Raw genomic sequence first — 13,598 nt, forward strand, 5'->3', positions numbered from 1 at the left:
GCCGAAACCACAACACCCTTTTGGAGGATGGGTACTGGATCTTCCCGAGGTTCTCCCCCCAAAAAACACCTGGACAGAGCATCCGCCTTGATGTTTTTAGACCCCGGTCTGTAAGTGACCACAAAATTGAACCGCGTGAAAAACAATGCCCAGCGAGCCTGCCTGGGGGACAGACGCTTGGCAGACTCCAAATACAGCAGATTCTTATGATCCGTAATAACGGTTACCTGATGTACCGACCCCTCCAAGAAGTGTCGCCATTCCTCAAAGGCCAACTTAATTGCCAACAACTCCCTGTTGCCGATATCGTAGTTAAGTTCGGCGGACGACCGTTTCTTGGAGAAATAGTCGCACGGACGTAAACCACTCAAAGATGAGCCTTGAGATAGTACCGCCCCCACAGCTACCTCAGACGCATCAACTTCCGCAACAAAGGGTTTAGATACATCTGGCTGCACAAGAATGGGGGCTGAAACAAAACTGTTCTTAAGAAAATCAAATGCGCGCACAGCAGCCTCAGGCCAAACGGAGAAATTGGTACCCTTTTTAGTCATGTCAGTTAGCAGTTTAGCAATGATAGAAAAATCCTTGATAAATTTCCTATAGTAGTTAGAAAACCCAAGGAACCGCTGAAGTGCTTTCAGGTTATCAGGACGTTCCCAATGCAGCACCGCCTGCACCTTAGCAACGTCCATTTTAAAATCAGAAGCAGACACAATATAACCCAAGAAAGGCAACTCTTGAACAGAAAATACACATTTTTCAAGTTTAGCATACAGCTTATTCTCTCTGAGAAGCTTTAACACTTGCCTGACTTGATCTAAATGAGTATCACGGTCGCAAGAATATATGAGAATGTCATCTAGGTACACGATAACGAATTTCCCCAAAACATGCGAGAACACATCATTGATGAAATGTTGGAACACTGCAGGTGCGTTAGTCAACCCAAACGGCATCACCAAATTTTCAAAATGACTCTCAGTGGTATTAAAAGCCGTCTTCCACTCGTCACCTTGACGGACTCTTATGAGGTTGTACGCCCCCTGAGGTCAAGCTTGGTAAACCACTTAGCACCTGCCACCTGGTTGAACAAATCTGGAATCGGAGGCATAGGGTATGGATCACGAACCGTAATCTGGTTCAACTTCCTGAAATCCAAACATGGGCGTAATCCGCCATCTTTCTTCATCACGAAGAAGAACCCTGCTGCCACCGGCGAGGATGATGGCCTGATGTGCCCTTTGCTCAAGCTTTCAGCAATGTAATCTTTTAACGCTTGTCTCTCTGGACCGGAGATGTTAAACATCCTTGCTTTAAGCAATTTGGCCCCTGGTTTAAACCTGATAGAACAGTCATAAGGACGATGTGGTGGCAACTCTGAACAACCCTTCTCAGAGAACACATCCACAAAATCCTGAAGTGACTCCGGAACGCTTGAAGTCACCGCAGCCACACATGTGGCCAGGCAATTCTCCTGGCAGAACTCGCTCCACCGAATTATGTCCTGAGTTTTCCAGTCAATTACCGGGTTGTGCATAGACAACCAAGGAAAACCCCAAACCACCTGAGCAGGAAGATTTTTGAGCACCTTACATGTAACCCGCTCGGAATGTAGAACTCCAATGTGGAGTTTCACCTCAGCCACAAATTCAGTAATCTCCCCCTGAGAGAGAGGAGCAGCATTGATGGTGACCACGCGGATAGGATGAGAGTTTTTCAATCCTAAAACCTGCTGTGCGCGCAAACTCTTCATCAATGAGATTTGTGGCTGAACCACTATCCACAAAAACAGTAATTGGCAGCTCACTGCCGGCGATAAAAACCTTAGCAGGGAGCATGCACTGAGAAACCACCATGGAGGATATACATAAGCTCAGACTGGTCTCCTCCACACCCTCTGAGCTTAGAAGTTTTCCGCCTTTGCGTTTTTCTTAGGCAGCAGAGGACAGATGTTAATAAAATGACCCGTTTTACCACAGTAAAAACAGGCTCCCTGCTTCCTGAGCTCAGGGACTGGACGCTTCACATGTGACACCCCTGCGATTTGCATAGGCTCCGTGGGCTCACCTGCAGCAACCTCACGTGAACCTAAACCTTCTCCCATAGGCAGTGTCTCATGCTCCCCCTGACGCAAACGGCGATCAATGCGGACAACCAGACTCATAGCGGAATCTAGAGAAGCAGGAGTCTCGTACATCAGAAGGGCTTTTTTAACCCTTCCAAAAATCCCATGTATAAACTGACTCCGCAATGCTGCATCATTCCATTGTGTATCGATCGCCCAGCGACCAAATTCAGAACAGTAATCCTCTGCAACTCGCTCCCCATGGCGAATAGAGCGTATCTTAGATTCTGCTAGAGCCATTTTGTCAGGTTCATCGTAGATTTTCCCAAGACAGGAAAAAAAACTCTCCACAGAGTCAAATGCAGCAGAATCAGATGGCAAAGAAAACGCCCATGCTTGGGGATCCCCACTCAACTATGACAACACCAGGCTCACATGCTGATCCTCATTACCTGAAGATATCGGGTGCATACGGAAATATAGTTTGCAAGCTTCACGAAAAGAAACAAATTTACTGCGTTCCCCAGCAAATTTTTCAGGCAAAGGAAATTTAGGCTCAGCAACTCTTCCTGTCGATCCAGCTTGCACATTAGACACTGCTAGTCCCTGTTGCTGTACTGCCCCCCTCAACTCAGTGACCTGTAGGGACAGCGCCTCCAACTGGCGGGTTATGGAAGTCATGGGATCCATGACAAAACACAAAAAAAAACAAGGAAACCCCTTTTTTTTTTTTTTTTTGTGTGTTGTTGGGCCGATTTATAATGTCAGGGAGAGACTAGGTGAGCGAGAGCTAATAACCCGGGCCCCTGCAGTTTCCCTCAGACTAGGGAAATCCTGACTGACCCTCTACCTGGAGTTTACACAGAAGGTGTGCATGTCCAGGCCTTGAACCTCACCCTGTCTCCTGAGCTCAGCCCTAGACTGAAACCTCCGCTCACCACCCAGTGAAGATGTTATTCCCCAGTACCCACAGTTAGCACAGACAAGGATAAAGGAAAATATACACCACGCCGCAGTCACTCAGGAATACACTATAAATGTGCAGGGCAAAATAAATACAAATATAGGAAGGAGTAAATAAGACAAAGGAAAATACACCACCAGCAACAAATCTCCAACCACCAGCTCTCCTCACCAGGCAGAGATAACAACGCACAAGACAGAAGCTATAATCGGTGACGCCCAAAGATCAGGAGAACTATTTAAAGGCAGTGGTCATGGCCCAGCTTCCAATCCAAGGATTAGGTAAATTAACCCCGGAACAGCTAGATAAAATCTAGCAGACGCCAATGAGCAAATAGTGGTCAAAAGTGGAATTACCGCTGTCTGTCGGACGACCTGGTCTGAACAGCGTCCGACATGACATTACCCCAGAGATGTATCACCAATAGTTACTCATTTGTTTTACTGATGAAGATTGTTGATTTGGACAATAATACATCTAATGAAATGATCAATCTTCAGTTTTCAACTACAGTAGTTAGTGCCAAAATGCTCTGATTTAACCCCTTCCCGCAGCTAGTTTTGTCTTCCTAATCATACCTCATTTTTTAAATCTGACGTGTGTCACTTTATGTGGTGATAACTTTGAAATTCATTACAAAGGATAATATGAAACAAATGGACCTTACAAATTATTTTCCAATTTCTGTTGAATACGACGATACCATATATAAGGTTGTACACTACTGACTGGGCACATGGCAGGGTTAAGAAGGGAAAGAGCGCCATTTAGCTGTTTGAAGGCAAATTTTACTCGACTGGTTTGCCGACAAAATTTATTGGGGGCGTTGTTCGTGGTCACCTGGCAGCTCAAAAAATGGCTACCATGAAGAGGCTTGGCTCTATCTACTCCATTTTCCAGATCCAAGGGATTGTCTTGCTCATCACCCTTTAACCCTTCTACACGGACCTGGACTTCCAAAAACTCCTAGGCTTGGGCCATGGTGTTGCCTGCTTTTTTGTGGTGTGAAATAGCAAGAAGAATAGATAGTTGTGTCAGAACCAAGAGGGGAGAGAAAATACAAAGTCAGAATATGCAAAAGTACTCAGTAAACGAGCTGGGTTCACAACAGGAAGCAAATACAAGCTGAGAGCTGAGCACCAAGGACTGAAACAGAGGAGGCCAAGGCTGTATCTGACAGGTTTCAGTAAATCCTTCGAGCTTTAGTAGGGTGTGGTGCTTTCCAATTGGCTGAGGCAGGGAGCAGATTGCTTCAACTGGACAGCAGACTCAATCATACTGCCAGACTAGATGGTACTACTGGTCCCAAGCACCCTAATCATAGTGGCTGAACAGTGCCTATGCTGTCAAGAGCTTCTGTTTCTAACATCTTCTCCATCACCCCTGCTGCCTGCAGAATGAATAAGACAGCGCCTGGTGACAAAAGCAGAAATTGCCGGAGCAGATCCCAGAGAAAATGGGACACACCATTTGCTGAAGCCCTAATATGACAAAATGGCAGAAATCTAGTGCAGTAGAAATCCTCAAAGTGACTCCAATTTGGAAATTATAACCCTTAGTGAATTAATCTATAGTAGTAGTGATTATTTTGACTTCAAATGCACTTTGCGGAAATTAGTTTGCAGTGAATGTAGGAGAGTGAAAATTTCAAACATACCATTTCATTGCCCAACACATAGTGCCCAGATTGTCCTCCAGGACATACGCTCATTGTAAACTAAGTGGGTTCTTCTCATTATAGTGATGGCAAATACATGGATGTTAAATGTGGTTTAGGCATATTGCAAAGCTCAGAAGCCAGGGGGAGATTTGACTTTGGGAGAGCCAATATTGCTGAATTGTTTTACATAAGCCATGTTGCTTTTCAAAATTCTTTGAGCCACTAATAATGTGGACACCTGGCTTCCTCTGACAGATGATGAAATTGAGTAGGGACTTGTTTTTTTGTGAGATGAGAAGTTTTTATTGGTTTAATTTATACTTGCATACATTTTTGGTGGCTTTTTATTCCATATTTGGGAGGCAGGATGAACAAACAGTTGAACCACGCTCAACTGGTTCATCCTCTAGTTTTTTCTATTATTCTGTTAACTGTTATCGTCTTGGTCAATCGTTCAATATCTTTACATAACTTACCATTTTTACGGACAGTTTAAGTTGAAAAATTCAACGATGTTTTATTAAAAAATAATTGTTTTTTTTCTTACCAGATGACTGTACAAGAAGATCAGAGGGACAGCTGACATCTTCAATTTTTAAATCAGATGATCTCGAAATCCCACAGTATGCAACTGAATTGAATGCCAGTACTTCAGATATACCATCATCCCTTCATATCAAAGATCTGTCATCTGATCCTTTGAAACAGGTCCTGTCTTCTGATTTATTACTGACTACAAATGAAAATCAAAGTCACAACATAAGCATTAAAACACAATCTGCTCCTAAAGAAAATAAATCATTTTCACATTCAGAATATCGAAATAGTTTTCCCCTTAAAAAGTTGTTTCTTAAACATCAAGAAAGTCAAACAACGGAGGAAAGATTTTCTTGTTCCAAGTGTGGGAAATGTTTTGAAAGGAAATGTAGTCTTGCTGTACACCAGAGAACTCACACAGGGGAGAAACCTTTTTCCTGTTCAGAATGTGGGAAATATTTTAACCATAAATGTAATCTTGTTACACACCAGAGAATTCACACAGGAGAGAAACCATTTTCCTGTTCAGAATGTGGGAAATGTTTTATAAAGAAATCAGATTTGGTTAAGCACCAGAGAATTCACACAGGGGAAAAGGATTTCTCCTGTTCAGAATGTGGGAAATATTTTAGCAGTAAATTTAATCTTGTTATACACCAGAGAAGTCACACAGGGGAGAAGCCATTTTCCTGTTCAGAATGTGGAAAATGTTTTACAAAGAAATCAAATTTTGTTAAGCACCAGAGAATTCACACAGGGGAAAAACCTTTTTGCTGTTCAGAATGTGGGAAGTGTTTTATCCAGAAATCAGGTTTTGTTAGGCACCAGAGAACTCACACAGGGGAGAAACCATTTTCCTGTTCAGAATGTGGGAAATGCTTTAAGCATAAACCAGATTTTGTTGAGCACCAGAGAACCCACACAGGAGAGAAGCCTTTTTCCTGTTCAGAATGTGGGAAATGTTGTACAAGGAAATCAGATTTTGTTAAGCACCAGAGAATTCACACAGGGGAAAAACCTTTTTGCTGTTCAGAATGTGGGAAGTGTTTTATCCAGAAATCAGGTTTTGTTAGGCACCAGAGAACTCACACAGGGGAGAAACCATTTTCCTGTTCAGAATGTGGGAAATGCTTTAAGCATAAACCAGATTTTGTTGAGCACCAGAGAATTCACACAGGGGAGAAACCTTTTTGCTGTTCAGAATGTGGGAAGTGTTTTAACCATAAATCAGGTTTTTATAGGCACCAGAAAACTCACACAGGGGAGAAGCCATTTTCTTGTTCAGAATTTGGGAAATGTTTTAACCAGAAATCAGATGTTGTTAGTCACAAAATAATTCACACAGGAGAGAAGACTTTTTCATGTAATTTGGAAAATGTTTTACATGGAAATTAACTGTAAATAAACATCAGAGCAGTCACATAGGGGAGAAGCCTTTTCCATGTTCAGAATGTTGGAAATGTTTTTACCAATAAATGTATTTTCTTGAAGTGGTTGTACACTATTAAGGCAATCCCTTGTCATTCCTCATGTTTGGCTTCGTTAACCCCTTTCCCACCTTGAACGTATCCATACGTCCCTGTGACCTGGCCCATATTGATCTGGGACCTATTGATACGTCCTGGTGATTTTGTGCCCACCTGGGCTGTGCACGTGATCAACACCGGGAGTCAGCTGATTCTTACAGCTGACACCCGACACTCAGTGCAAGGATCGGTCCCGCACCACTCCCGGTACTTTAATCCCCTGAGTAATGTTATCGAACTCGATCACAGCATTTCGGGAGCAGACAGAGGGAAGGCGGCCCTTCTGCCCTTGGAGCAGACCACACAACGTCATTGCGAGGTCCCAATCGTTGCCATGGTGACCCAATGCTGTCATGACGACATACGGGTTACCAGACCTAGCAAAGTTGCTTGATCATGCTCAGAGCATAATCGGCAACTTTGTCTGTCAGAGAAGAGCTAACAGTTTAGATAGCATAGAGATGCTCCTGCATCCCTATGCTATACAAGCGATCAGCATGGAAAAAATGAAAGTCCTATAGTGGGACAAAGTAAAAAAAGTTATAAAATCAAGTTTAAAATAAAATTGTAAAAATATATAAAAAACAAAAACTAATAGAAAAATAAAAATATTGTACTCACAAATAAATATTTGTATTAAAAAATATATATACAGTACAGACCAAAAGTTTAAACACACCTCAAAGATTTTTTTTATATTTTCATGACTATGAAAAATTGTACATTCACACTCAAGGCATCAAAACTGCAATTTAACACATGTGGAATTATATACATAATAAGATTGCCTTGTGCAGGCATGTACTACGGAGGACAGAGAATGAAGTTCAATCCAATATTGCGGCCAGCATGCAGCCAGCAGGTAAGGAAAGGGTGAATCAAACACCCGAAAACCCCGCCCCTATGGCTGAAAATTGTTCCCTCCAAATTCAGGTGACAGAGTCCCTTTAATTACTGCTTTGCACACTCTTGGCATTCTCTTGATGAGCTTCAAGAGGTAGTCACCGGGAATGGTTTTATTCAGTCTCCATTACAGCACCAAGAGAGAGCGGATCCGGCCATCAGGGATAGGAAACCTACAGACATAAAAGGGCGGCATCTGTCTCCCGCATCAGTTGGTTTCCTGTCCCTGACAGGCGAACCTCTTCAGGCAGACCTTGTGAAGAAGGTTGAAGAAAAAGAAGACTACCCAGTCCTGGCGGTCCGACGCAGATAGCGAGAGGGCCCCCACCTCGGACTGGCCAGGACGCAGGAAGCAACACACAGCAGGGGGACTGCTTTATGTTAGGTGTCAGCAGAGGGAAGCAGCCTTTGGAACGGCTTGCTTCCTGGTGAGCCTTCGCTGCAGGTACCCGGTAAGTATATGGTACCTGCTCTTGGGGCTGTGTTCTGGTGGGTCCTTCCGGGGCTGGTCACGTCCTGCGGTGGTGGGCGCTTTGATCCGGATGGCGCCGGCATGTCCGGGTGTGTGAAGACTCGCCGCGGTCGTGACCGGAAGTGGCGTTCCCTGGCGAGACTAGCGGCGTACCCGGATGACGCGGCCGGCGGCGCAGTCTGATGATGCGGCCGGGCATGCGCGGTGGAGCCACACCGGCTGGGGGCATATCACTCGCGGTGAATGTGGTGGTGCGGCTGGGGGGGACCCTATTGTCGGCCGGGGGCACGGCCTCGGGAGGGGGAGGCCAATCCTCGCTTTGGTGCCGGGCAGGTCACATGGAGATCCTGCTGACCCACATCTGGGGGCGGTACCGTTGGGGGCATATTTAAAAAAGGAAATGGCGGCTGCTGAGTGTCTCAGACCCATTTCTTCAAATGGAGTCGTCGGAGGCACCGCAGCTGGAGAAGCGGCAGCAGCCTCAGGCCATAGAAGAGACCCATGCTACCTCCCAGCGGCGATCTACTGGCAGTAGTCGCGCTGGTGGAGCCAAAAGCATTCAGAAATTGAGCAAGTCCTTATTCCGTAAAACATCACCGGCCAGGAAGGTCCCCCCACTGACTACGGTACCGTGCACTACGCATCTGGGTAAGTGATCTACGTGAAAGTTCACTTAGTGATCCTCTGCCCCTCTTTATGTTCCCTCTCTCTTTATTAGGGGAGAAAATGTTCCACCAAGGCCAAACACAGGGAGTGTGGCGAGTGTGGGGAACCACTCCTGGATAGTTATGAGAAAAGGTTGTGCAGACCTTGCATACAACGCTTAATAGAGGAGGAGGCCCCTGACCTTACGTCTAAATTAAGAGATATGGTTAGACAAGAAATCAGGGGTTCTATTAAATCCCAAAAGACAGATTTTAAAAAGGGGAAAAAAATTAAATCCCCAGAGTCGGATTTTAGTTCAGACTCGGACCTAAGCTAGGATTCTTCTCCATCTTCCTCTTCATCCATGGACGCTGAATCGGGTCACTGCTGCTTGCCACTAGATAAAATTACTCGGCTGGTTAAAGCAGTAAATAATACAATGGGGATCGAGGAGCCCCAGTCACAGTGGTCCATGCAGGACATAATGTTTAAGGGATTAGATAAAAAACCCTGTAGGTCTTTCCCGGTGATTGATAAAATAAACGCTTTAATTACAAGGGAGTGGAAGAAACCTGAGAGGAAAGGATCGCTCCCACCAGCGTTTAAGAGGAGATACTTCTTCCTCAAAATGGATATCATCCTCATGGGATAAAGCCCCGAAGGTAGACACGGCAGTAGCCAAAGCGTGTAAAAAGACCTTGCTACCATTTGAAGATCTAGGGAATCTAAAAGACCCATTAGACAGGCTGACGTTTTTCTTAAGGGTACTTGGGAGATTGCGGCAGGGTCTCTGAGACCACCAGTTGCGGCTACTTATACAGCACGGTTGTTAATGGTGTGGCTTGGCCGCCTAGAAGATCAACTTAAAAACAAAGTTCCTAGAAATGAGATCTTAGGCTACGTTCACATTTGCGTTGTGCGCCGCAGCGTCGGCGCCGCAACGCACAACGCAAACAAAAACGCAGTTGCGTTTTGAACAAAAAACGCTGCGTTTTGCGCCGCATGCGCCCCCCAAAATCTATACAATGTTTTGCATATTTATTGGAAAACGCATGCGTCGTACAACGCACCACGACGCAAGTACTTGCGTCGTCTGCGTTGTCAATACAAATCAATGGTAAAAAAGGCGCATCGACGACGCAAAAGCGACGCAAACACGACGCATGCGTTTTTTAAAAAGTCAGCGCCGCAAAAAAAATGCAACATGTTGCGTTTGCCGCGCCCTGACAGGTGCGCCCTAACGCCGCATGCGGCGTACGACGCACCAAAACGCATGACAACGCATGTACATGCGGCGCCATGCGGCCCCAATGTTAAAGATAGGGCCGCACGACGCATGCGTTTTGTTGCGGCGACGACGCTGCGGCGCACAACGCAAATGTGAACGTAGCCTTATCCTCCCTTCCTATAATTCAAGAAGCAGCAGCTTTTCTTTCAGCAGATTCGGTGAAATTGGCAGCTAGATCTTCAGCCCTTTCTAATGCGGCCTGCAGGGCTCTATGAATAAAGTGTTGTCCAGGAGATTTGCAGGCCAGATCACAATTATATGGCATTCCCTGTGAGGGGGCGCACTTGTTTGGGCCAGTGCTTGATGAGCTGTTAGAAAAAGCAGGCGATAATAAAAAATGATTTCCCTTCCTAGGAAGACCCTCATACAGACAGGAATACAATAAAGGTTCAACCGCAGGAGATCAAATAGAGAAAGATCCAGATATGACAGTAACAGGACAAGAGGTAGAGGGTATATGTTTAACACCTTCTGGGACTATAAGAAGCCTCAATGACTACTGGGCCAGGTGGGGGGAAGACTTTTAGCCTTCTACCCTGCCTGGTTGAAAATTTCCAATAGCCTGTGGGTCCTTAGTATTATTGCAACTGGTCTAAAGTTCGAGTTCCAAAGGATTCCTCAGGACAAATTTTGTCTAACACCTATCCGTTCTTCTTCTGCAGAACAATTGGCACTGGAATCAGAGTTTCAGGAACTTCAGCAAAAAGGAGTGCTGATTATTGTGCCCACAATACAGAGAGGTAAGGGGTTTTATTCCCCCCTCTTCCTGATTAAAAAACCTGATGGATCTTTCCGTACCATCATTAATTTAAAAGGCCTGAATACATTTCTGCTGGTTCCTTCCTTCAAGATAGTCTGTAAAGATGGCAATAAAACTTATGTTTAACAATTGCTTCACGGTTGTCTTAGATTTGAAAGATGCCCATTATCATGTCCCAATACACGCAGACCACCAACAATTCCTTAGAGTGGCAGTTTCAATTAATGGTACAATAGAGCACTTCCAATACCGAGCACTTCCCTTTGGTGTCGCGGTTGCACCTCGTGTATTCACTAAAATAATGGTAGAAGTCATGGCGCACCTACATGAACAGGACATCTTAATAATTCCATATTTAGATGATTTATTAATCGTAGGACATTCGGAATCACACTGCAATGATCAATTAGGGAAGGAGACTTCAGTGTTGCAGGAATTGGGTTGGGTCATGAATTTTAAAAAATCCCGTTTACAACCCTCTAAAATACAGGAGTTTTTGGGTCTTCTCATAGATTCTAGTAGGCAGGAATGTCGTCTTCCAGATGCAAAAGTGGATAGGATCCAACAACTAGTAACTAAAGTGATTAAAAAACCATCAGTCTCTATAAGAAGATCAATGTCACTGTTAGGATCGCTTACATCGTGTATCCCGGCGGTCCTCTGGGCTCAATTTCACACCAGAACACTACAGTGGGACTTCTTATGTAACACCCGTCACTTGTCGGGTCACCTTGACAGTATTTTTTCACTATCCACTGAATCTATACAATCTTTACATTGGTGGACACATATTCCAAATTTACGTAGAGGTGTTCCCTGGACAAACGATGTGTCCCGAATAGTGACTACAGATGCTAGTCCCAGGGGATGGGGAGCGCACATGGAGGGTAGTTGGGTCCAGGGACTGTGGTCTCAATCTGAGCAAAATTCATCGTCCAACTTAAAAGAATTATTAGCGGTAGAACGTGCTTTAAAAAATTTCCTTATACCCCTACAGGGTAGACATAGATTTTTATCAGACAACCAGGTCACCGTAGCCTATATTAACCATCAAGGAGTGTTACAGAACCCCCCAGCACCCAGAATATGTTATGCAGTTATATGTATGTATAATAGGTTCCATGTGAGTCCCTAATGCATCATCCCACCGGCTGCGCCCCTGGGCAGAGGGAACAAGATATCCCCCTTCTGTCCTTCCCCATCTTTGTAATTCCCACAGTAAATATCGGCAGGCTCCGGCCACCTGCAGCTATTGTAATGTATGTCTGGCCTGCCGCTTTTGAATTGGCCTGCCCTCTGTATCTGTTGTGATATATATACTCTGTGTCCTGTGAGTAAAGAGTTGTCACACTGGAAATACGTGGAGAAGCAGTGATATTTTATATGCGCCCATGTAATGAAGCCATTCCAGTCAGCGTCCTTCATTCAGAATCCAGCCAAAGCAGAGTGGACCTCCTAAAACACGGGGTGGTACTGAAAGAGGTACTCCAGCACAGTAGACCCCGTTACACTGGTGGCAGACAGCGGGATGTGATACCCCATCTACAGGAGGAAAGGAATGAATGGAAAACAACTACCAGAAGTTAAAGTGGACTAAATTAAAAGACCTGGTGGAAGCTCGAGGGTTAATCGCCAGCAACAAAACAAAAGCGGATTTGATAGCAGCCATCATGGAACACGACAGTGCAGCGCCCCCCAATGTGAACGTGGAGGAGACTGAATTCCAGAGGGAGGTAAAGAACTGATTGGCGTTCTATGGCCCAAACTCTGCAGTAGAGCTCATACGAGAGGTGATGGCTGATGTGCGTACGGATCTGAAGGAAAAGATGGCAGAGCAGACCAGGATAGAGCTAGCCAAGATGGAGATGGCAGAGCGGACCAAAATAGAGCTGGCCAAGGTGGAGATGGCAGAGCGGAGAGAGGAGAGTCAGCGAGCAGGGGGAGCTCTGGCCTCCGCCCAGGTACCTTCAACAGTAAGCCACAAAATGATCCAGTATAATGCCTTCCAACAGTTGGGGGAGGCAGAGGAAGATATTGATGGCTTTCTGCAGGATTTTGAGCGGCAGTGTGCCCTTCTTCAAGTGAAGCCGGAGGAACAGGTTCAGATTCTGGCCAGCAAGCTGACAGGCCAGGCAGTGGACGCCTATTGCGGATCAAAGAAGTGATCTTGGCCCGGTATGCGCTGACACCAGAGGCATACCGCCAAAAGTTCCACGGACTTATAAAACGGGTAACCGATACCCACGCTGAATGGGCCTGTAAATTACGGCGGTCACTGCTACAGTGGGTACAAGAGAGCCAAGCAACCACTAAGGAGGACGTCCTCCAGCTCTTCTTGTTAGAGCGATTCTTTAATGGACTAACCCCCGGGACACAGGAATGGCTTCAGGACAGACGACCAATGACTCTTGAGGAGGCCGCTCGTCTGGCCGACGAACACCATGATGCCAGGATGTCTCAGTCGGCCGGATCAAAGATGGTCACTAGGGGTCCTCCCATGGGTCTGGAAGCCCCCAAACCACAGAAGATTGTCGGGGGACCAGCTCAAAACCCGACCTACCACAGTCCCCCTGGGGCGCGATGCCACACCTGCCATCAGCTGGGCCACCTGCAAAGACAATGTCCAAACCGGATTCAGCGTACCCAGTGGCCAAAGGCGGGAACAGCTACCTTCAGCCGGGCCGCTGTACACTGCTACCAAGGCGAAGCTGATCCGGCATTGGGGGCTATGACTAACCAGGGGATGGAAGAGATGGAGGAAGTGCTGCATGAAGT

The 13,598-nt window shown here is 45.7% G+C and overlaps 2 protein-coding genes across 6 annotated transcripts in view; one reads left to right on the top strand and one right to left on the bottom strand.

Annotated features, from left to right (window-relative positions):
* The window catches only part of LOC143768012 (oocyte zinc finger protein XlCOF7.1-like), a 281,134-nt gene that overhangs the window by 139,549 nt on the left and 127,987 nt on the right, over positions 1-13,598 (bottom strand). The gene's annotated exons all lie outside the window — the stretch shown is intronic.
* LOC143768002 (uncharacterized) overlaps positions 1-13,598 on the top strand; it is a 579,067-nt gene that overhangs the window by 21,524 nt on the left and 543,945 nt on the right. Inside the window, exon 7 of the mRNA XM_077256622.1 lies at positions 5,243-7,348. Coding sequence (XP_077112737.1) covers positions 5,243-6,624 — 1,382 coding nt within the window. The 3' untranslated portion in view covers positions 6,625-7,348. Of the gene's footprint in view, positions 1-5,242 lie in introns of the transcript that reaches the window.

Source organism: Ranitomeya variabilis, chromosome 4 (genome assembly GCF_051348905.1).
Source record: "Ranitomeya variabilis isolate aRanVar5 chromosome 4, aRanVar5.hap1, whole genome shotgun sequence".
In the NCBI taxonomy this organism is placed as follows: domain Eukaryota; kingdom Metazoa; phylum Chordata; class Amphibia; order Anura; family Dendrobatidae; genus Ranitomeya; species Ranitomeya variabilis.